The sequence below is a fragment of the Chaetodon trifascialis genome, chromosome 15, assembly GCF_039877785.1.
Source record: "Chaetodon trifascialis isolate fChaTrf1 chromosome 15, fChaTrf1.hap1, whole genome shotgun sequence".
Taxonomy (NCBI): domain Eukaryota; kingdom Metazoa; phylum Chordata; class Actinopteri; order Chaetodontiformes; family Chaetodontidae; genus Chaetodon; species Chaetodon trifascialis.
The window spans coordinates 8,617,922-8,640,266 of NC_092070.1; the positions used below are offsets into that span (position 1 = coordinate 8,617,922).

Sequence of the window (22,345 nt, forward strand, 5' to 3'; positions counted from 1 at the left end):
GTGGAATAGCTAAAAGTATTGGAGAATATGCAAAGGTCATCCATAAAAGTAATGGCTAAAAGTATAAATGGTTGAAAAGGAAAATTAGCTATAGCCAAAAGTCATGGATAAACTGGTGGAATAGTTGGTTCAAACTGATGACTGATTGAAATAGATAGCTAAAGGTAAAGGAAGTATACAGTTTAGCTTCAGTCATAAGGGAAATAGTGAAATATCTGGTAATGCATAAACAGCTAAAGTAGTTAAAATCATGGACAAGTGATTAAAATAGATACTATAGCTAGAACTAATGGTTGAAATTCACAAGTAAAATTACAATACCAGTGGTCAAATATCTAAAAGTAATGGATAAATGGTTAAACCGTTCATCTCCTGCAGTTCAAAGTGGTAGTAACCTGCAAATGTAAACTTGACCAAACCAACCTAAAAATGGACACTTTAATAGTATGAAAGCAATTATTGTAACACTATTATCTGATTAACTGTGTTAGATAACATCCAGTTTATGATATTATAAAGTGACAACAACATAAAACTTTACATTGAAGTGATTGTGTTGACTAATAATCCACCCATATCGTCACAGGGCCACGCAGTCGATGGTGACAGTTGGTGTCCAGATAAGGTGTTGCAAAGCAATATTGTCCATGTATCAGTGTGTAGGCTGTCTGACATGTTTATTCACCATTTCAAGGTCATGTTGATTTTCACATCAAAACAGTGAGCGCTGCATGCTCTCACAGGCTGGAGAGCTTTGGAAGAGGGGCCAGATAAGAGGAGAGGTGAAAGAAATAGATCAAAATGAGTCGAGGAATCAAAATGAAAACAGATGGAAGAGAGTTGTCTGCTCTGGATTTGAACGGATGGATTAAAGAAGAGGCGTGTCCGTGTGATATGTCCACAGTGGTGTCTGACCGCTGGGGTCGGATCAGGAAGACCCACAGTCGCTCCGCTCGCAGAGGTCAGCGTGACGGCCAAAATCCTCTGTCACTCTCACTATCTGATGAAGAGCGAGAAGGAGCGAGGCTGGAGGAGCAGGGCCGGATGCTTCTTTCACCTTCTGCGCTTAACTCCATGAAGAAACCGAGGACGCAGTAACAGAGGCTGACGGAGGTGAGTGTTTTTTCCCCCTTCGTTCAAATTTGATTCATCGCTCGATGCCAAGTGCTCAGAGGTACTGTTTCGAGCATCCGTCTCCTGGAGCGCTTCCATGGTGACAGCAATTTTCCTCTATTTTCCTCATATTTAGCCATCTGTCCTCCCACAAATTACCGGCAGTGTGCTGATTTTCTGTCACAGTCTCTGTATTCTTTAAATGTGATTAGTCATGTAAAACCGACGGCTCCCCCGCACCTTCTCTTTCAAGCACCTCGCTAATCATCTCAGGCAACTGGGCTGCTTCTCCTTGGAAACTACCAACATGTGGTGATGTTTTTAGTGATGTGCCAGAGTGGAGGTGGACCTGAAGTCAAGTAGAATAACAATGAAAAACCTGTGATACTCATTCTTTTGTCAGACATTGAACATACAGTGCTGACATCTGACCTTCTCTCAATATGCAAACGTCCATCTCCATCTCCTCCACCAGCCCAAGCCTTCACTCAATCCCCGCATGATGGCGTTCCTGCAGCAGATGCGTTCCCCTCGCCTCTCCTTTATCCAGACGGTGGTGTCTCTCTTCCTGGGTGGCGTGGCCCTCATGTCCTCCTACTGGTGCGTGGGGAGACAGAAGGTGCCCAAGCCACTTTGTTCGCCCACCAAGCACAGCAACTGCATCCCCGTTCCGGGCGTCTCCAACTCCTCCAGCATCCAGTTCTCCTGGGAGACGGGGGACGACCGCTTTGTCTTCCCCAGCTTCCACACCGGCCTGTTCATCACCTGTGAGGAGAACATCTACACAGACGCATGGGGTGAGAGAGGAAACAGTAGACTGGAGTGTAAGACTGTTCAGTTGTACATAAAAGGGAAAACGTGTTTAAAAAGATGAAAATGTGAGAAAATAGATCCCCTGTCAGCTCAACTGAAAAGAAGACTCCTCCCTGTTCACATTGGAAGATCAAAAGCCAAAGATGCTCAGTTCCTTTCAAAAGGAAAAAAAAAGCCTAGATGTGTCTCTAGTGACCCTGAAAAGGATGAAGCAGTTAGAGGAAATTGATAAATGAGAGAGCTCAAAGAGATCTGCAGCGAAGCACTGACACACCTCGGTAATACATATTTACAGTATGCAGTCAGCATCATCGTAAGGGATTTCATAAGCACGTCCCCGGCCATATGTGCTGATCAGGTCGTGTGTGTGGTAGAGGATATTCCCAAGGTGAGATAGGGTTGGCACAGAAACGGGAAGTGACACAAACTGTACCATAACTGTGGCACTAGTGCGACAGACGATGAACTGGGTCACAGGAGGGGAGGAAATCCAAGGTGATAACATGAATTGAGCCCTGAGGTGTGTTAGAGTTGCATGCGTGTTTAAGCGAGTGTGTGCTCAGCCCGAAGAGGATTATCATCAGTGTTCTCTGCTCACAGAGATTTAGACTTCAACAGCATGACTCAATTATGGATTAGAAACCCAGAGAGAGAAAGGTTAATAGGATTCACAAACATCGGCCGGGTTTTCGCCGTCTCATTTGCAGCTGATTTGAAGGATTGAGCCTGAATGATACTGAAGTCCGGCCAAAAGTTTCGACTGACTAATGTGGTTAGTTATATAAATCAGCCCGCCTTTTGTAATTAATAGTTTGGTGTGCATTGGTTGGCAGTGGTGAAAGCAAAAACCAATCCTCCTAATCTGCCCCAGCTACCAGAGCTGTAAATCTCCCTCCTCGCGTATCAGTGAAGGTATTTTGCTATGGAAACCTCCAAATACTGTTGAATTATAATCTGAGTTTTTATGCCTCTGCGTAACAAAACATGACCAAAGTAGAGAATTCAGGAGCTAATGATGTAGATATTTCAAGCAGGAGGTGGAGGAGGCCCTAAACAGAGCGAAAAGGAAAGTCAGCATGGGGTCTACATTCACCAGGTAGACAGACACCACTCTGAATGCTAATGCTGCATGAATACTGTAGACAGCAGTATGCTAATGTTAGCCATGTCAGCTAAAAAGGTGACTGCATGTCAGTGCTGTGTCCTCAGCTTTGTTTCTGCTGTCCCAAAGATGCCACAAATGTTGTAGCTTTAAGAGACGCTCATGATCACAATATCATATTCATGACTGTTATAACAGTTTGTTATATTGTATTATATTTTCCTAGATTACTATAAAGAGTAATGTCATGGCATATGAGATCTAAACAGTCATTCAAAGCATTTGACTGAATGCTCATAGTTTATTTAGCATGGTGGCCCTGAGAGCTCAATGCAGTTACTTAAGAAGACACATGCAAATAGATAAACAACAGCAAATGAAGAAAACAGATTTGACCGCACATGCACGGCATTTAGAAAAAAAGCACTGCAGCGTGAGAGGACACAACCAAGTGTAATGCAAACAAAGCACAAGGAAATCCAAAACATCTCGGTGCTGGTTGTGTTTTCTCACCCCGCAGTGTGTTTTTCTCGACATGGTGTGCGTGCGTTCTCGACTTGGTGGAAATGTTTCCTGCGTTTCCTTGTGCTTTGTCTATTTCATCTGTTTTCTTAAGTCGCAGCCTGTTGAGCTTATGGACCACTGTAATTTAGAGCCAAGTACGGTACTCTGATTGTTGCAGCTGTCATGTAAACACACTGGTAAACAAGCCACAAAGAAGCTTAACCGACTTACAAAACAGGTTGTTTCGATTTATTTTCAAAGCGGCACTGGCAGCAGCGTCGGAAAAAAACAAACATATTTTGGGGATGAAAACAAAAAGTTTTTATGTTGACATTAAAAAGTGAAATGGAAAAATCACCAAAATAAAGAACTACAATAGAGACGCTGACAAAGAGCCATTTTGTGCTGCTAATAAGAGTTTCCCTGTAAGCCCCATCCAGCCAGACTTACAGCAGACAAATCTCATAATCTCCAATCAGTTCACCCTTTAAACACTGTGCACCTCGTTACCTCAATCTGACCAATATGACAACGCATGCATGTAGAAAGCAAAGTGAGAAAACACAATGCAATTAGACAACCTTTCCTCTAACCTGACACTGGCACAGTGTGTTCATCTCTCAGGGTCACTGTAATTCAGAGCCAAATATGGTGCTGTGATCATTGCAGCTGTCATGCAGACGCATTGGTAAACAAGCCACAAAGAAGCTTAACCAACTGCAGAAACAGGTTGTTTCCATGCTTCTTTTTTTAATAGCATTGCAGGCAGTGGTGGAAAAACCCATTTTGGGGGTGAAAACAAAATAGCTTCATGTTGGAAGTGATAAGTGAAATGAAAAACAAGACACGCGGGCAAACTCTCATTTTGCGGTGCTGCTAAGATCTCTCCTGTAGGCCCCATCCGTCCAGATTTCTACCAGGCAAATCTGATAATCTCCCATCAGGTTACTTCAGGCCATGTAAACACTTTGTAAACTGCTCCCGCAGTCTTCTTATTCAAACAGTAATGAGATTGCAGAGTTCATTTAAATGTGCAATATGCACCATGTGCACAGGTGGGGCGGGGGGCTGGGGGGTGGGGGTGGGGGGGTTCTGAATCAGTTCCTCTTGAAATGGAGAAAATGCTGATTACACAGCGATTACACTGTAACGTTTACCTTTACACCAGCAGCTCAGGTTTCCTGTCAGTGTAAAGCTAAGTTACTGTCAATGAGTTTAATACTACATTTGCATTTGTCTTTTGATTTGCAGAGGAGAAGTGTCGAGGGTTTTATACTTTGACTCCAGGGTCTGAAAAAGGTAAATGGATTCATCTCTTTCTCCTGTTTTTTTGTGGGCGCTTTGCTCTTGGTTGGCTAATTGTTTCAGTTTGGAACCTTCGTCCGTCTTTGTGCTCAGCCTCTGCTCCTCCCTCCGCAGCAATGATGTGGCTGTCACTGTCGATGGAGCTCATGTACATCGGCCTGCTGTTAATCAGCTGCACGCTGCTGTCTGTGCAGCTGTGTATCAGGGCCTGGTTCCCTGCCACACAGCGCTGGGGCCAGCTGCTCAACGCTTTTGCTGCTGTCTTCACTGTCCTGGGAGGTAATTCAGTCATGCTTTGACACAGAATGACCAGTACTACCAGTTCCCTTTAGATTATTTGGTGTATTTATTTCAGTTGTCCTTGCAGGTCTGCTTGGGATGGTGGGTCACATGATGTTCATGCAGGTGTTTCAGACCACAGTCTCAATGGGACCAGAAGACTTCAAGCCTCACAGCTATGGCTACTCCTGGGCGTTCTAGTGAGTTCATTAAACAGACTGTGCGTTGTATGTTGGGTCAGATTTACAGGGAAAGCAGAGCTGCCTTGACAAACTTTCTCTTCACTTGGACTCTCAGATATAGTCTTGTTTTTTGGCCATTTAAAATCCCAATTTTACATCTAATGCTTCTTCAGATTTTTCACCAACAAGGAGCTCTGAGTGCCGAACAGCCCTGAAGGCATCGCTGTGACAGTTCGACAGCTCAGCCTCTTTCTCTGTCACACACCGACACAAGAACATGGCCTCAGGTGTGATTTAATGTCTACAAGGCCAGTTATAAAGCCAGTTTTCGGTGGTTTTCCACCACAGACATGGAAAATCCTGTTTGTGTTTTTGAACATGTTTAAACATGACATACAGATGTTAACGTCACTGTCAGATCAGGCGACTGCTTAAGAAAATCAGGCTTTTAGAAGAATACTAAGAGCTCCTGCATTACAAATAGTCTAAATCTATGGAGCCAGTATCACAATGGTTTGGACCACAGTTGCCCCTATGCTTTTCGATTAAGTTGCGAAAAAAAGGTATCATACCATCCGCCCATTTCTTCAAGGAATGCGCTATGTACCAGAAAAGCTGCACAGAATGAATCTGACGGTTTATGTTGGTGCTGGGAAACCTTTCCTGAACTCTGTTCACATCAGTTCTTCTTGTCTTGGCTGTTTTTATTCCGTTATCTACTCGCCTGTGTTTGTTTTGCACAAGCAAATCAGATTCTTGTGAAAAGTTCAGATATATACCAAATATATGTATTTCCAGTTATCCCACTTGACAAACTTTATGTACCATTTCAATATAAAAAAAGAAGGATTCTTGAAAACTTTTTTTCACGTCCCTGCAGACCAGTGCTGATGGTTTTTGCACCACTGAACTCTCAAATGTGCTTTCATCTTTGTAATGAGGGGTTTATGCACTGCAACCCTGCTATAATATCCCTCTCTATGTAATTGTCCACGGACTGTTCCCGTTGCCAAAGTCAGATCACGTCCTGCATTGACATTCTCAGTCATCTGTGGAAGAGCTGCTCGTCTGGTTTTCTTAACATATCGCACAAGCATCGCGGTCATCAAATGTGACTACAATTTCAATTCTGACCCTGTTTGCCGATGTCTTTCCCATAGATCTAAATGCAGCTCCTGCCCCTTTCAAAGATCTTGCCATCTTGATGCAAAATCAGAATCAACTGGGCATCAGAACATGATTGGACGTTATTTGCCTTTGGAGCTGTATATACTTACACACATGTACACACCTTCTGCACGCGTGTGATTTCCTTGCTGCGCCTCTTTGTCTCCATCAGTGTGGCCTGGTTTGCCTTCACTGTCTGCATGTCAGCCGGTGTCTCCACTCTGAACAACTACACCAAGAAGGTGCTGATGGTGGGACCCAGGCGGACCTCGGGCCTCAACCCCTGCAGCTTTAACTTCGTGGGGCTCCTGCCACCTTATTACACCCCTGCAAACCCAGCCCTCACCCTGCCCTGTCCCCCGTCTCCCCCCCGGATCTCCCACTTGTCTCCCTATTACGAGGCCCCGTCAGCAAAGTTGCCGGCCTCCACCCCGAGGCTCACACACTCCCACTCCCTGCCTCTGCCCCACTCTGACTCCTTCCCTCCTCCCCCCTGCCACCCTGCTCCTGCCTCCCCGTTCCACCGCCTCTCCCTCCCCTCTCCCTCTCCGTCACCCATCAGGTCTGTCCACATGACCCTGCCAGGACACCAGGAGGGCCGTTATGAGCCTGAGGAGGACTACAGCCCACTTTGAACTCCTGTACAGTGAATCCAGACTGCAGTCTTTCTACGACTAGAGGACCTGTGCCTATATCTTGGCAATGCAGTGTAACATTTCTATACTGTATTTAGAAAAATATCTGGCAGTTTTTTATTTATATAGACATGATTTGCAGCTTCATAGTTTAAACAGTAGATATCTTACTTTGGCTAATGCACAGAATTGAAATAAATTTGACCATCAGACTGTTTGAAATATTTCACTGTTTTGTCTGCTTACCTCAAATGAAAAAAAAAAGAAAAAAAAGAAAATCATTGCACCAAAATAGCCAGTAGAAAATAATCAAGCAGTCTTTACTCCTAATCATGACAAATATAGAAAAAGCAAAAAATGACTATATAATTGGTTGGAAATCAAGTTTAATATTGTAAAAATCATTGTCATCTATAATGAGAAATAACAGTAGCAAAAATAAAACAGCATTAGACATAGAGCATTATGGGAAACACACATATTTACACACTGCATCTCACGCTTTAAGAGTCAAGGCAGTTGCCTTTATGTCACACCAGGAGGAAACAGAGCCGATTGGAAAAGAGAGACTGTGAAGGTGTGTTTACATCACATTATACTTGATTAGTTCATTAATCTAAAATGGCAAATTTCATACATACTAGGGGAGTGTCACAGGAAATTAGTTTAAGTCTCTCTACTTTCATGACCGACTTACTTAAAAAAAAAGTAAAACTTTCTAAACTGCCCATGCTATAAATTAATGTAAGATTCTGTACTTCAACACTTAATCTGGTTTGTTGTCTTCCTGTATCAGTAAAAAAAAAAAACCTCCTCAAATGCATCATATTATTGATTTTCCACTTTATATCACTGCATAGTCACATCATTAGATCACACGCAAATCTACTACAGGTGACACATCCATAGATTTGTTTAAGACTTCAAAACAGCACAGCTTTGCCAAGTAACTGTGAAAATCAATGCAATTACACTGTAGTTACACTCTGTTTATTTAGTGGCACATTTTATAAAGTAAGATCAGAGCAGATATATGGAACAAAAAATTGGTGAACTAACAATAAAATAGAACAATAAACTAAAATAACAAACTCACCCCTTTTTTTTATCAAGATTCATATCCATACGTAAATATACATTACAACAACAAAAAAAGACCACAGATTTGATTCTTCAACCTGTTTTTGTTCTAAATCTTAAACTATTGATAGATCTTAATTTATCATAGCATCTTATACGCATTATGGCATTAAAAATATTAATCCTTGCAGATGCTCTCAAGAAATCCAGCCTTAACTCTGGGTTGAAAATTCTCTCAAATACAGGTGTGATTGATTGAGTCTGCCTTTTACTGCAGAAATATCCGAAACCCTTCACAAAGTGTGAAGCTCTCACTGCAGACTCAATTAAACACTTGGATGCATTTGAGAGGATCAACAGGTCTGCTGTATCTGTAGCTGAATATACACAAGCTGCTCAAATCTGAGGTCCAAAAATATGTAAATGTAAACACCAACCCATATGTGACTAAAACCAGATTTTAGCTGAAAGAGTAGATCCAGCCAAAGGTTTTGGGCTGGTTGGAGCTAGCTCTAGTGTCCTTCTCACGCAGTCTTCTTGCGTAGCACAAAGTAAGTGATGGAGGAGATGAACGTGAGCGCGAAGGAGATCCACGCCAGGATGTAGCAGTGGCCGTACGAACCGAATTTCTCCTCGAGGTGGAAGCGGTCTGTGTAGATGGAGGCTGCGATCATGATGCACAGACCTGGAGGGAAGGAGGCATGGGCAGCAGTGAGGATGGGATGAAGGAAATGCAGAGAGAGAAAGAAATCAAACAAGACGGGGAGAAATACTCACAGGCGAGGAGCTGAAAGATGCCGGAGATGGTGAACCTCTGTCCTTTGGTCAGGGTGAAGAGCTGAGCCACAAACACAAAGATGCCCAGGATGGAGAATATACAAGCCAGTATTGAGCTGGCCTGCACTGCCTGGAGGTAATCTGCAGGGGGAGCCAGAGAGAGGCGACGCCGTTAAGATGAGCTCAGCATCAGACTGACACACCCAGGAAACAGACATATTGCAGTGACAGGTTTTGCTGTTGATAGATCTGGATTAGATGTCCCAAATGTTTCAGGCTTTTAAAACATGTGGAACATGCTGCCATGTCGAGACAAACCAGTCTATACCATCACTATACATCTCCAAGTTTAGAAGACAAACAGAAGTCTTCGCTTTTAGTTTTAATACAAATGCATTTGGTGTTGAACTCATTGTGTGTCTTCACATGCAAATGTCCCAGGAGGTTGTCAGAGGAGATTACACGACACAATAGGATTGCTGCTACATGTGTGTACAAGATAACACAGATTTTTCACTTCGCTTGAAGGTTTGTATTTAATGTGATCATATGAGGGTTGAACAATGTGAAAAAAATGTAATTTTAGTGGTATGGGTCATTTTTGGATTCCAGTTTCACTTAACAGGAATATAAATATGATTATGGTGTGATTGCTGTGGCAGGTCTGTATCAAACAAGCACGTTCTCTCACATCTGAGAGTATGATTTGTAAGCCGACGTCTCTGTGGCATAACAAAATATCATATCACAAAATCACAGCTCCTGCAGTTTGGATATTGCACTTGGCCGTATTGCAAATTAAATGATATTTGTTGACTGTCAGCCCAAGATCATAGAGATTTCAAAATGTCATTGCTCCAAATGAGCTGAATAATGAGTCAAGATCTCAGTAGAAAGCGGAGTTTGATGAGAGCCTTTAAAGGCTCTGAAAACCTGTTTTCTTAATCAGATCCTCACTATGTGCGATGAGATCCTACATGAACACACAGTTCTGATTATTTCACGGGTGAGTTGTGTACGTATTCATCTTACTGGCTTGAAAGGGGCGGGGCTCAGCTAGAAGCAGGTGGGGTCTCATACTTGTGTGCACCAATCAGGACACTTGGTGGGATGTTTAGTTACTGTCAATTAAATCTGATCAAACTGCACCTTCACGGCCCTGATGAAACACACTGGCTGAGTGTGTGAGTGTCAGCGTTGAACGTTTTAGTGATCAGATTTGAAACCAGGTATTCAGGGGCTTTAATGAATTGCAGATATTTGAGCCACTACTGCTAAAGGCAGTACAGGGAGTGCTAAGTGGTACTGTGTGGCAGACAGTCAATGAAACGTTTTAGGAACATTCTTAATAAAAAAGTAAATGTGACTTTGAGTTCTGCATGCATGCAACAGGTTCTCCTCGCTCTGTTTCTTTGCTGCATGGGGTGTGTGTGTGTGTGTGTGTGTGTGTGTGTGTGTGTGTGTGTGTGTGTGTGTGTGTGTGTGTGTGTGTGCCTTACTCTCTGGGTAATGTGCGCCTGTTGGAAGATCAGTGTAGTTCCACACGCCATTGGTCAAAACCCACCGAGCCCACACATCAGTGGAATAGGTGTCAGTCACCCACCAGGCCTGAGAAGAAGGGAAGGTGAGCAAAATGTTACAGATCATATCATTATGTCATGACTTTGTTGCAGCAGTTGCATGAACATGGACCTTCCCACATGCTAACGGAAAATAAATGAACACTGAGGGAGGAAGAATTCAAAGTTCAGGTAACAGCATTTGTGTATGTTCACTGTGTTCTGACATGTATTTGTAGGCAGCTGCAGGCAAAAGCACAACCAGAGGGAGGGAGGCACATCCACCTGTCACTGTGGATTCCACAAGTCTCACTCAGGTATGCAACACTCAGGTAAGAATCTCACATATTCACATGTGGTTATGCGGTTATACGGTGTCTGACTGACACCGTGCCTGCAGTTTAAATGCAACGCACACAGAAATGCACTGAGTGGCACCCGGTTACAACATCATGGCTGACCCATCTGTTACTCAGAAATGTCAAATATGCGGCCCTCAGAGGAACAGAGGACCACTGACAGAGAAGGAATGAAGGCCTCGAGTGATGGAGGTGAGGTGAGCAGACAATCACTCATCAGGCTCGAGTCTTTGGTGTCTGTTAGTGAGGAAATGCACATAACTCTTCAGCAGTGCCATTTTTACGCTCAAACTAGTGAGGAGGTTATGCTGGGACAATTATGCTTTGGAGCTGTAAGGAGTCTATGGGGGCGGGGGGGGGGGGGGGTATGCAGGTATGTGGGAACACAACTTCAGCCAATTAAAACAGCAAAATTTAATTCCTTACATTGTCAATGGTGGCCACCAGGAGGAGGATAATGCCTATGATGTGAAGGGCAAAGATGCCAGCGAGGAGAATCAGCATGATGACTGTGCTGCAGAGAGAGAGGGAGAGAGAGAGAGAGGCACAAGAGGAAACTTGTTACACCACTTTCCACCCGTTATTATGCAGGATGAATATAACTGGAGGGTGAACTCGAAAAAAGGACGTACACACACACGCACACACACACACGCACACAACAGACCAGCAGCTAATATGAGCTGATAGAATCAAATATGGCCTATAACAAAGGCTTCACACTTACTGCCTGCTTTCAGAAAGGCAGCCATTAAATGACAGCTCCAGGCATGCACGTGCGCGCGCACACACACACACACACACACACACACACACACACACACACACACACACACACACACACACACACACACACACACACTACACATACACACTTAGTCAGAGCTGCAAAGCAAAGCCAAAACCTGGCACCCACTCAGGGTGTGGCTTCACCACTTCTAATTACTTTGACTTACAGCTCCCAGTCAAATGCCTGCAAATAGACAGCAAGATAATGTTCCTATCAACAATCGGAGAGGTGTTGGTGGACATTAACAGGACAAAATCAGTTGTTCCAGACACTGCTGTTAGAGAGAGAGTGTTATGGAGGGAAGGGACATTCGCGGCAGGCAGATGTGTTTGGACTTGTCTTGTGTGTCTAACAAGACAAGCCACTCCTTAAAATAACTGCAGAGATTACCTGCTCGCTGGTCAACGCCCCATCCCATTGATTTGAGTTACTACACATTATCACACACTATAGCCCAAAAAACTGACTTAGGACTACTTAAAAAACTCTCTTTTCCACTGTTCCTGAGGCCTCTTTACTGTAACTGCAATCGTTCTACTTTGCTGGCCCCACTACAGGTGTCTCTGCCCCGAGGTACCACAGATTTGATCATTATTTATTGCACTCTCATGTGCACTATTTGTGGTTGTATCCAGTACAGTGGCTGCACTGGGTGTGAACAGAGGAAGAGGCATATCTGGAATGTACTGGTTCTCTCCATGTTAAAGGAGTGGTCGAGGGCTGGGTCCACACACACGCACACACACAGCTCGCTCTCACACGCAACCACACACCGGGTGCACCCTGATACACATGTGATCGTGCCTGACACATCTTTGCCAATGTTTCCCACTTTTCATCTGCTTCAGAGGGCTACAAAGGTTGCCTTTTTAAAAATGCGTGGAATTTCTGCGCGCACTGCTAAGAGCTCAAATACAGATGTACTCTCGACGAGCAAACCTTAATGAACAACTTCTGGGTGGAAAAAATAACAAGTTAAGTTCCATGCTCAGCAGTTGGATGCTTTCATCTAAAATACACTGGTGGCATACTTTGATCGAATGCCTTCCAAAATCTCCCTTTAAAATAAGTCGACGGTTGCTGCTGGGCGTTTTTAGATCTGGCCTGGATGTGGCATATTTTCCATGAGGCAGAATGGAATACATATGGCTGATGTTGGGTTTGGTGAAAATCTAGAAAGCAAGTAAGAAAGTAGTCCTGTGCCTTTTTCCCTCCTAAAAAAAAAAAGACACATCAAACTAGTCACTTCAGTCCAACATCTGCTGCAGGGACTGAGCACATCTGGAAAGCTGCCTCACCTGGCCACCAATGAAAGACTGTAATTCAATAGCCAAGTTGCCTGTGAAGGTGAACAAGTATATGGGAGGTACTCTGCTCCTCTTCCCTTTTTTTCTTAGATAAAAACAGAAAATACTGAAGCAAAACTGCAGAACATCTCCAATTCAAATAGCACAGTTTCATCCTTCTGCGGCAGCGACAGAGAGGTGAAACACAGAGGGATTCAACGAGCATAAGAAGAACCTTTGACTTACTGTTCAATTGCTGTGTGTCTCTTCAAGTCGAATTCCTCCTGCTCTCAAGGATACAAACCTCAGACTCAGTCTAAATGCACAAACACTGGGACCTATCTATCCGCCCACTTTTACCCGACCCTCTTTTTAAGTCCACGCCCCAGACAAGCCTCTCGGTTGCTTGATCACATAATCTCTGCCTCTTTTACGCCCTCCTACTCTAGTCTTTGCTCCTTGTCCCACCCTCTCTTTCTGTCTGGCTGCTTAACACAGACGTAAAAGTTCAAACTAGCCACTATTTCAACAACTTTTGTGGGCAGGTGATAGATTTTCCTTTTGTGTTTGGGTGTCTCATGCCTTTGTCACCCAGCTGATGGTGGTGATTTTCTCAGAGAGGGCAGCTGATGACTCACTGATGTTTGAAGGGGGAACTCCCACAACATTGGCCATTATTGACAATGATTCCACGCATGCTGCCATGGTGACAGACGGCAGCCCCGGCCCGATCATAGTTGCACCGTTGCTGTTGCATGTATAAACAAAGTCAAAGTAGGGCCTATAAACACAAGCAGGCACAAGCAACAGTGTGGTGTTTCTTCCTGATCACCACCCTTCGTCTTTTCCCGCTTTTGTTACAGAGGAAGGAGTTTCAGGATGAAGGAATGTTGTTGGTTGCGAGGGGGAGAGAGAGGTGGGGGCAACTGGTTGCAAGTTATAGCTTGAGTGAGAGAGGGAGGGTATGACAACAGAGGGAGGGAGATGGAGAGAGGAATTTTGGGGAGGGGGGGGTTGTTGGAGACATTTCACACTGCTTTAAGCTCATTAATTATTGCTCATCATCACTGTTTAATGGCTTGTAGTGATTTACATTGTCCTAATGAGTCCAGTGAGTCAAAGTCATCTGCTTATTGAGCAGATCACATGCATTTGTTAAGTCTGAGGGTGAATCTTTGAACAGCTGTAAGCCTTTATCGACTATTATCAAACACATAATAGCAGAATAAATCATATGAACAGTAGCTTATTGGTCATAGAGCTCATTGATTTTGTAGATCCAAACTGTGGTTGAATTGCTGTGGCAAATTACTGACATTATTGGGGCAGAGTGCAAATATCAGAGCTTCTCTGCTAACCATATCTAATAACTCAATGAGTTCCCCTCGAAGCAGGAGACATGCTAAGAGAGGAAGACTGTTTTTATTCTTTTAAAGAGAACAAGGCCAAAGAGTTTTACACCAGACTCAAATCTGGAAATCTCCGTATGTTGTACACATTTTAAAAGACGAATTCACGGCACAGCATCGCAAAAGCACACAAAAACAGCTCTTAACTCGAGTTTATAGTTTTATGAGATGGTTTGATTTTAAAGCTGTTATAAAGGTTTTGGGCGGGGACAACTGTCATGCAGAGACCATAAATAACAGGAAAACAAGCTTTTGTTCAGTGTTCAGCAACCTCGAGTTAAAGCAACATTTTCTGAAGAAAATGAACTGAAAATTCGCACTGTGGTTGAAACATCTGAAATAGCTGAAATACTCATATAGTTGAAGATTTACTGAACAAAGGTGAAAGGGTGGCTAGAGTGGAGGAACGGAAACAAGTGGAAATGCATGAAGTGTCAGTTGAAGACAGAGACAGACCGAGGGCAGGTGAACTCTCAGTTAAAGAATAAGAGATGAAAGCAGCAACGGTGACATTAGACATGTAAGTGCCCGAGTGGACGCTGGTTTTTAAAGTTTAAATGACATTTCTAATTGAATGAATGCGGACGAAGAGGTTGAAGAGGAGTTTAGAGGCTCCAGAGATGTTTGAAAGGAAGTTGAGGAAGAATTGATGCATTTCAGGTCTCTCTTATTAAACATGCAGGAAGCTTGTTTTTTAAATGTATGGACTGCTCTCAGAGTTTATCCGTACTCTTCAGGGCTGTCAAATTGAAGTTGTTACGACTATGTTGGAATCTGACTGGATACTAGACCCATGTGGAACACCTGACATGCAAGCTGAAGGTCAAAACAAATCATGCTTATGTGTGCTCTTCATTACAGTGATACTGTATGTATGCATGCCTCTTCTTCCACCTTAAAGCCTCTGTGCTTTATCACAGATGATGAATTCGTCACTGCTGCTGCATGTTATAGGAAATGATGGGATGGTCCTTTTTATCTATCAGTGCAGCTTCTGCATCTGCACTCTGGTCCCATGCAAATACAGTACTTACATGATCAGCCCATAGGATATTTTTAAATGTTCATTCTTGAACACAGATCTCTCTTAAATATGAACAAAAACATAGATATAAATATGAGAGTTCATGAGTACGCTGATGCAAGTCAGATCCACACAAGTAGATAGAAACAGACTGCTGTGGATGCTGACTGGGAGACTGAGGGCACTTGTTTGCTTCTGGTGTGTATAAAAAAATGCCGATACACCAACAGAAGTCTAACGCTCAGCAGAGTAACTGGTCAGTGTCATGTCAGGCTGCCTCAGCCTCAGGTATGAGCCGGCAGGATAATAACAGGCTTCGGACATGATTTACCTGCCAATACAGTGTCCTTGAAAGGCAGCAGAGCCTGCTTGAGTTTATGGCAAGGCTGCTTGTGTGGCTGCATTCTGGTGGGGTCTTGAGGTTGTTCTTGACACACGCACACGCGTTTGCGCATCTGTCCTTGTTAGGACATTGACTTGCATTCATTGTGGACAGCCTAACCCAAACCCTAACATTAACCAGTCATTCAGGACTTAACCCTAACCTTAACCAGGGTAAACCTTACAGATGATGTTTTGCCTCATCAGAGCTGAGCTTTGGTCCCCATTGAGGATTACTAGTCCCATCAAAATGAGTGTTTATACTGCAGAGGGTCCCCAAAAGGTAACAAAAATGCACACACACACACACACACACACACACACACACACACACACACACACACACACACACACACACACACACACACACACACACACACACACACACACACACGCACACACACACGCACACACACACACTCTCACTCACTCATGCACGCCTATACAAATACTATCGCCTGAATTCTCTCTTAGGGAAAGAAGCCAAGGCACTTCTCCTTTGCTGAAAGCTAAGAGGAATAGTGTGTTTTAATGTGGTTGTCATGGAAAATAACCTTTTTCATATGTCGACAGAGGGACTCTAAACATAGCCAGCACTGAAATGATGCCTCTGCCATGGCAACACTTCAGGTTTCTGTGCCTCATGGACATCACTGATTTCCATGACAACACTATCAAACTCCATGGAAGCCACAGTAACACCACCATCTGACATGAATGAGTGTCCATCCATTCATGTTCGTCACACCTTGATTGTACTGCTTAACGTCTCAAATGTCCCACCCAAATCCCTGCAGCAAAGAATGTCAGTCCTTTGAAAGTTTGCATTTAGGGGTTAAATTTCCTCAAAATCTACACTACATCTGCTACATCACCTACACAATCAGCTCCACCCGAGCATGCAGGGATGTGCTCATATCAGGACCTTCACAACGACATAGTCATACATTGGCTAAAATGCTTGCGAGACGCACTCTAGAGATGGCAGAGCATAGAAAAACACGAAAGAGAGACAGACTGTGAAAAAGGGTGAGAGGTGAGAACGGAGAATGTGGTCGGACCTGATTCTGTTCTGGGCGTGGCGACACCACCTTGCTGATGAGGTAAGCCAAGATTTGTACAGTACCATCCAGTGTGATTGGACACTCCCTCCAGCTTGTTCCACACAGCCTTACTACTGAGTGAAACCAGTATCCGTGTCTGTGGCGCAATTTGCCACTTGAGTTATGCAAGGATCAGGCCTTTTTTCAGTTCTTGGTGTATTTTCGGGAGAGGAAATGCCATGAGTCATGCATCAGTCAGCTATCATTCTTCAGAGTAAAAACTCGGTTTGCCCATGTCACTGTCTACTGGTGCAAGTATCAGGAGGGCGGAGCAGGAGCTGAGCCGCAACACGTTTTTTACATCCAAACGCAAGTCGACTAATCACATGTCTGTGTAACTACTGAAGAAGACCAATGAGATGGCTTGCTGAACAATCAGTCCTTTGTCCTGCCGCCATTGCTGATCAGTACTGGAAAAACCAGTGTCATAAAAGATGACTTGGAACAGTTCTGATATTGTTTAATCTGTCAATTGTTGTGTGCACAATTATTAACATTCATTCTTTGAAACACTCTCAGGGCTGGCTGGCTGGTTCAGGGTGCCTCTGTTAGTTCCAGCGCTCAGTTTACTGCACACTGTGGGGTCATTAAAGAGTTGAATGCATGCCTGGAGCTGCTATTCAAAACTGACTGAAAAACACAGAAGTGGACTGTATTACAGTTTGACATTTTACACTGTAGAAAATTAGTTATGTGGCAGAAACAGAACAGAAAATGATAACTTGCTCCTCCTTTTTGAGATAAACTCAATTGAAAACAGTACAAAGACAATATTTTGAATGTTTTTCCTCATTAACTTCACTGATTTTTGTAAATATCTGCTTATTCTGAATTGGATGCAGCAACACGTTTCAGACAAGTTGGGACAGGAGCAACTAAAGACTGGGAAAGATGTGGAATGCTCCAAAAACACCTGTTTGGATCATTCCACAGGTAAACAGGTTCATTGGTAACAGGTGAGAGTATCATGATTGGCTATGAAAGGGGCATCCTGGAAAGGCTCAGTTGTGCACAAGGGAGGATGGAGAGAGGTTCACCTCTTTGTGAACACATGATTGTGCAAAGGATATAACTACACGGGCTCAGGAACACTTCATAAAACTGCTATCAGTAAACACAGTTTGTTCGCAAATGATACTGTTTGTATTTACGTTTTACACCTCATCCCAACTTTTTTGGAATCAGGTTTACACATTCTTAATTAGCGGTTGTTTATAAAGTTTCTGTGGTTGCTGCAGTGCTGAACATTTATCTCTCTGACACATGTTAAATTGGCCTGAAAAAGCACATCAGCTAGAAGCCAGAAATATGAATTAGATGTAAATAGGCAAACAAGGCCTATAGCAGGACAGATTGCTATTTTTGCTTGAGTAATGTCAAAATCCCTTAATGAAGGGGTTTGTGAGAAGTCTCAGTGAGTGAGTATTTCAACATGACTGTGTGAGACAAAGCCAGCAGAGCGGTGCCTACATGCCAGGGGAGTGAGCCTGACCACAGCCAAGTCACTGCTGCTTTACACAATAGTAAAGCTCCCTGTCTGTGGTCGACTGTCTCACTCTGCTCATTCCTTCTCTGTCTTACACAATGTTGCACCCTGCCTTGAGACTTCTAAACTCCTAGTATAAAAACAGCCAGAGTGTGTGTCTACAGGATTTACATCAGTAATTTCAAAGACTTTGGATGTGTGTGTTCTCTTGAATGAGGCAGAGCAAACACTAGCACCACTGTCAGTGGCTTTTTGTGTTAAAACTCTCACCTCACCCCAGGCTGTTGACTAATTGGAGAAGTCGACCATCACCCTCGTCCCTGCTACTAGCACTGCCGGGCCGGTTTTGATGATAAGCCACTGCACAGGCATGTCAGTGGAGGAGTGAGGCGCATTCTTACACACGCACTCACACCCACATTCACGTAAAATTGCATACACATTCTCATCTAACTCCGAAGGTAGTGACACATGCCCCCAGTTTCTAGAGAAATAACAACACGTGCATATTGTACATACACACTGCATACTCATCATCCTTGAAGGGAGTGACACATTGCCAAAAGCATGGGAGAAAAAAAGAAACACAACACGTGCTCAGAGTTTCCTTTCCCACTGTCCTTCTCTGTTACTCGGGAGTGAGACTATCATCAGTTTTATTTTCCAGTAATGATCACCACCCCAGTGAGTGTCCCTTTTGTAGTCTAACTAACATGTTATTTGAAGGCCACCTCGGTGAGAAAATAAAGATCTATTTCTTGGCATGCATTTTCAAGAAGTGTTCTGTTAGGGGAGCACGGAAATGCTACTAAGTGGATGGGCAAAAAGGTTCAATTTAGGATTATAAGGATCTACACTATTTTTGTGTAAGTATTGGTAAGAATGTAAATGTTCATTACATTTCATATGGTGTTCCGCAGGGCTCAATACTCGACCCATATTATTTTCATTATTCAGACCTCCACTCAGTTATACAACAGCACAGTATAAATTTTATTAGTGAAGTGAGTGACACACAGCTGTTCATATCATTTGTATGCAGTGAGCTTTGAACTGTTTCACTTCATTTTTGTTTATCCTATTGCATCCTAGTCTATTTTTCACTTAGTTTCAACTTATCTTAAATTCTATTCCTATTGTTCTACTCTACCTTATTGTATTTTTAATATTTATATCTATCTACAATTTTATATAAAGCACCTTGAGCTTTATTTATGTATGAAAGGTGCTATGCAGATACATTTTATTATTATTATTATTAGAATTATTATTATTAAGACGATAGACTGTTTTTTATACACTTCCTTAATATGAATTCACATGAGAGAAGTGTCTGAATTGTGCCAAAACTCCACATTTCTGTTTGCCCTGAGAGTAATATTTTGGAATCAGAGAAGAAAAGAGCCAGCCATGCTGGAGGTAGACACAGAGGTAAACTCTGACTAAGGGGCAATCAAAATCAAATTAAGACATCAAGGAAAATGCTGAGAATTTCTCTCTAAGCATTTGCTTGTGCCCTTTGGGCTGCCTGCCCATGGTGTGAACGGCACTCAGACAGGAGCAGCTCCAGGAGCCTGTTATGAGGCAGACATGGTGGACGCTGCTGTTCAGTCGATGTACTTTCTGCAAGCTGCAGCACGGCCTCCAGTGGGGTGAACGTTGTGTGTGTCGGCTGTGGCGCCCCAGCCACCGTTTACATTCAATAAAAAAAGAATTCCTCATATTTAGTCGAGCCAACCCGTTTCCATGGTTACCTGCCAGGGGTTTTCAGTCTTGATTCACTTCCTCACCCCGAGCGCTCTTTCTGTAGACCTCACTCTGTTATTTTTTTCCCTCCCTTGCTGACATTACTACATATAACTCCAGTTGCTCCTCACGTGATTTCTTCTCTTCTTGGGAACATTTGTGCTCCTCCTGTTTCCTGCTCAGTGCCACCCCTGCGTTTATGCCGCCCCCACAAAGCCTTGCTCTCTCAATGAAATCCAGACATGCACACTGTACTCTCCCTCTGAGGCTAAAGAAAACAACTCCTGGCTGTAGCTAGGCAACTCCAAATATGAGTCATCCCACTGCCGCGCCCATCATCAACTGATCACCCCCCCCTCCTCGAGACATATACATACACTGCTTTAGAGCCACTTTATGAAGTGTAATTGTTTGCAGCGTTCAAACTTAGGGGCTGTGTTGGTTAAAACTGTGTGGTTGGTTTATCTAATTCCTCACCACACACTTTTGAACTGGCATTGAGATGGACAGCCCCTATAATGGAGACGCCATGAGAAAATGACCAATCTGCCTGAAGTTGATAACATCATGACCACAATGTGATGACTGATCACAACTTGGCAGAGTCACTTATTGTCAGATGGCAGACTTGGCAGCAAACTTGCAGTCATGATCTTTCTTGGATGTTTGGCAGTGTAGTAGCTCACAGGCAACATTTTTTAAAATAAATAGATGGAGCATTTCTAGTTTATTAAACTTTTATTAGATACATTTATATTCAGGCCAGGTGGCAGTGGGGAAGAACACTGGCAATAGATATTTAATTTCAGTAAAACATGAAAAACTAAACAATATAATGCAAATAAATGTAAATGACATACAGGAGTTAGGTGGTAAATAAATGTGCCAAAGCAAATTAGTGTGACTTATTTCTATCAATCAGATGAGTTTCATTTTGACAAAACAGAGGATTCATTCAAAAAGAGGGCAAAGGTCAAATGATGTCAGGGTGGCATGAGATCTGTCAGAAGGGCAGAGCCATTATGTTTTTAATAATAATAATGTATTTTTTATTAAAAGAATTCACTTGTTCACTATGGCCAATAGTATTAAACAGATGGAAAACAAGTTATTTTCAAAATATGCAGTCACTGGATAGTGTGTGTGTGTGTGTGTGTGTGTGTGTGTGTGTGTGTGTGTGTGTGTGTGTGTGTGTGTGTGTGTGTGAGAGAGTGAGTGTCCTTTGAAAGATGAATCTCTATTGTCTCAAAGTTTAGGAATTATACCATTGAATTATTGAAATGATTCATAGATATGACGCTTTGACAGATAAATCTACATAAAGTTATCACTGTTCATTAAACAGTTGCGGTCTGTGCAATGCAGTGCCACTGCCCTCTTGTGGACAGAAGAGTAGATTGTGTTAAAGTTATAACATGAGTTTTTAGTTGGAGTAGTCGAGTGTGTTATAATCCTTCTTCAGCAAAACTATAGATGTATTATTATCAAAATGAACTTAAAGCATATAAGAGTAAAAGTGCTTGTTATGCAGAAAAATGGCTCATGACTGATTTATTATACAAGCTATTATTAGATCTTAATTCTGATGTATGAAAGTAAGTGTACCATTTTACGGGTGTTTTGTAGCTGGGTTAGAAGGAGCCAGTCGGTAGGTCCCCGTCAGAAGGTCAAAAATTAAATGTGAGGGATTGTGAGATGATTCATGGAATAGAAAAGGTTTTGTTACACACATTTATCTATTATATTTTTGGATTGTGTACCTGTAAAGCTACAGGTAGATGTGGTCTAGTTCCCTTTTCTTGAACTATATCTGTCAAATAAATGTTGCGCAGTAAAAAGTGGAATACTGCAGTGGTGTGGTAGAATAAAGTAGCAGAATATGTAAATACTGCTAAAAATATTGTACTTAAGTGCAGTACTTGAGTAAATGTAGCCAACTTTAGTCACATCCCACCACTGATAACATTAAGATAATACATTTTAAACATGTCTGGATAATAATCTGGTACCTTCTGAGCATGCCACCTGGCTAATTAAGGCCAATTAGTGAACAGGTGTGTTGGCAGGAAGTCTACAAAAACAGTGCTGCTGTTTGCTCTGTCCCAGTGTTTTGGTGTGCACAGAGAAACGCTTATTGGCAATGCATTTGAAACTAAAAGGATACTGCCTCAGTGTCCTTCTCATTTACTCCATCACAACAATAACTTTACTTTCACCAACAAGCTCTCATCTGACTCCTCATGGT

General features: G+C 42.8%; 3 protein-coding genes across 4 annotated transcripts in view; 1 reads left to right on the top strand and 2 right to left on the bottom strand.

Moving 5' to 3' along the window:
- Positions 1 to 22,345, bottom strand: part of LOC139343044 (CD9 antigen) — a 71,297-nt gene that overhangs the window by 30,613 nt on the left and 18,339 nt on the right. The window lies entirely within an intron of this gene.
- On the top strand, positions 792 to 7,281 carry LOC139343041 (germ cell-specific gene 1-like protein). Of its 2 annotated transcripts, XM_070980430.1 has the most exons (6): positions 792 to 1,113; positions 1,589 to 1,910; positions 4,784 to 4,831; positions 4,952 to 5,116; positions 5,205 to 5,316; positions 6,638 to 7,281. In XM_070980430.1, exons 2-6 carry the CDS (start codon positions 1,613 to 1,615, stop codon positions 7,098 to 7,100), a joined length of 1,086 nt encoding a protein of 361 aa, XP_070836531.1. In that variant the 5' UTR covers positions 792 to 1,113; positions 1,589 to 1,612; the 3' UTR covers positions 7,101 to 7,281. The 2 variants fall into 2 exon arrangements, with proteins under 2 accessions (XP_070836531.1, XP_070836532.1); XM_070980431.1 differs by lacking the exon at positions 792 to 1,113 and having other exon boundaries at positions 1,580 to 1,910.
- Positions 7,468 to 13,297, bottom strand: LOC139343050 (epithelial membrane protein 2-like). Its single transcript, XM_070980442.1, has 5 exons — positions 13,198 to 13,297; positions 11,302 to 11,389; positions 10,457 to 10,565; positions 8,958 to 9,098; positions 7,468 to 8,865 (listed from the first exon to the last, which is right to left on the bottom strand). Exons 2-5 carry the CDS (start codon positions 11,377 to 11,379, stop codon positions 8,705 to 8,707), a joined length of 489 nt encoding a protein of 162 aa, XP_070836543.1. The 5' UTR covers positions 11,380 to 11,389; positions 13,198 to 13,297; the 3' UTR covers positions 7,468 to 8,704.

Excerpts from the sequence above, each read along its gene's own strand:
- LOC139343050 (XM_070980442.1), bottom strand. The coding sequence starts at position 11,379 with ATGCTGATTCTCCTCGCTGGCATCTTTGCCCTTCACATCATAGGCATT. Across the intron at positions 10,566-11,301 it reads TGGTGGCCACCATTGACAAT|GCCTGGTGGGTGACTGACAC; the intron begins GTAAGGAATTAA and ends CCTTCTTCTCAG. Across the intron at positions 8,866-8,957 it reads CATCTTTCAGCTCCTCGCCT|GTCTGTGCATCATGATCGCA; the intron begins GTGAGTATTTCT and ends CCTTCCCTCCAG.
- LOC139343041 (XM_070980430.1), top strand. The coding sequence starts at position 1,613 with ATGATGGCGTTCCTGCAGCAGATGCGTTCCCCTCGCCTCTCCTTTATC. Across the intron at positions 1,911-4,783 it reads CATCTACACAGACGCATGGG|AGGAGAAGTGTCGAGGGTTT; the intron begins GTGAGAGAGGAA and ends TTTGATTTGCAG. Across the intron at positions 4,832-4,951 it reads GACTCCAGGGTCTGAAAAAG|CAATGATGTGGCTGTCACTG; the intron begins GTAAATGGATTC and ends CTCCCTCCGCAG.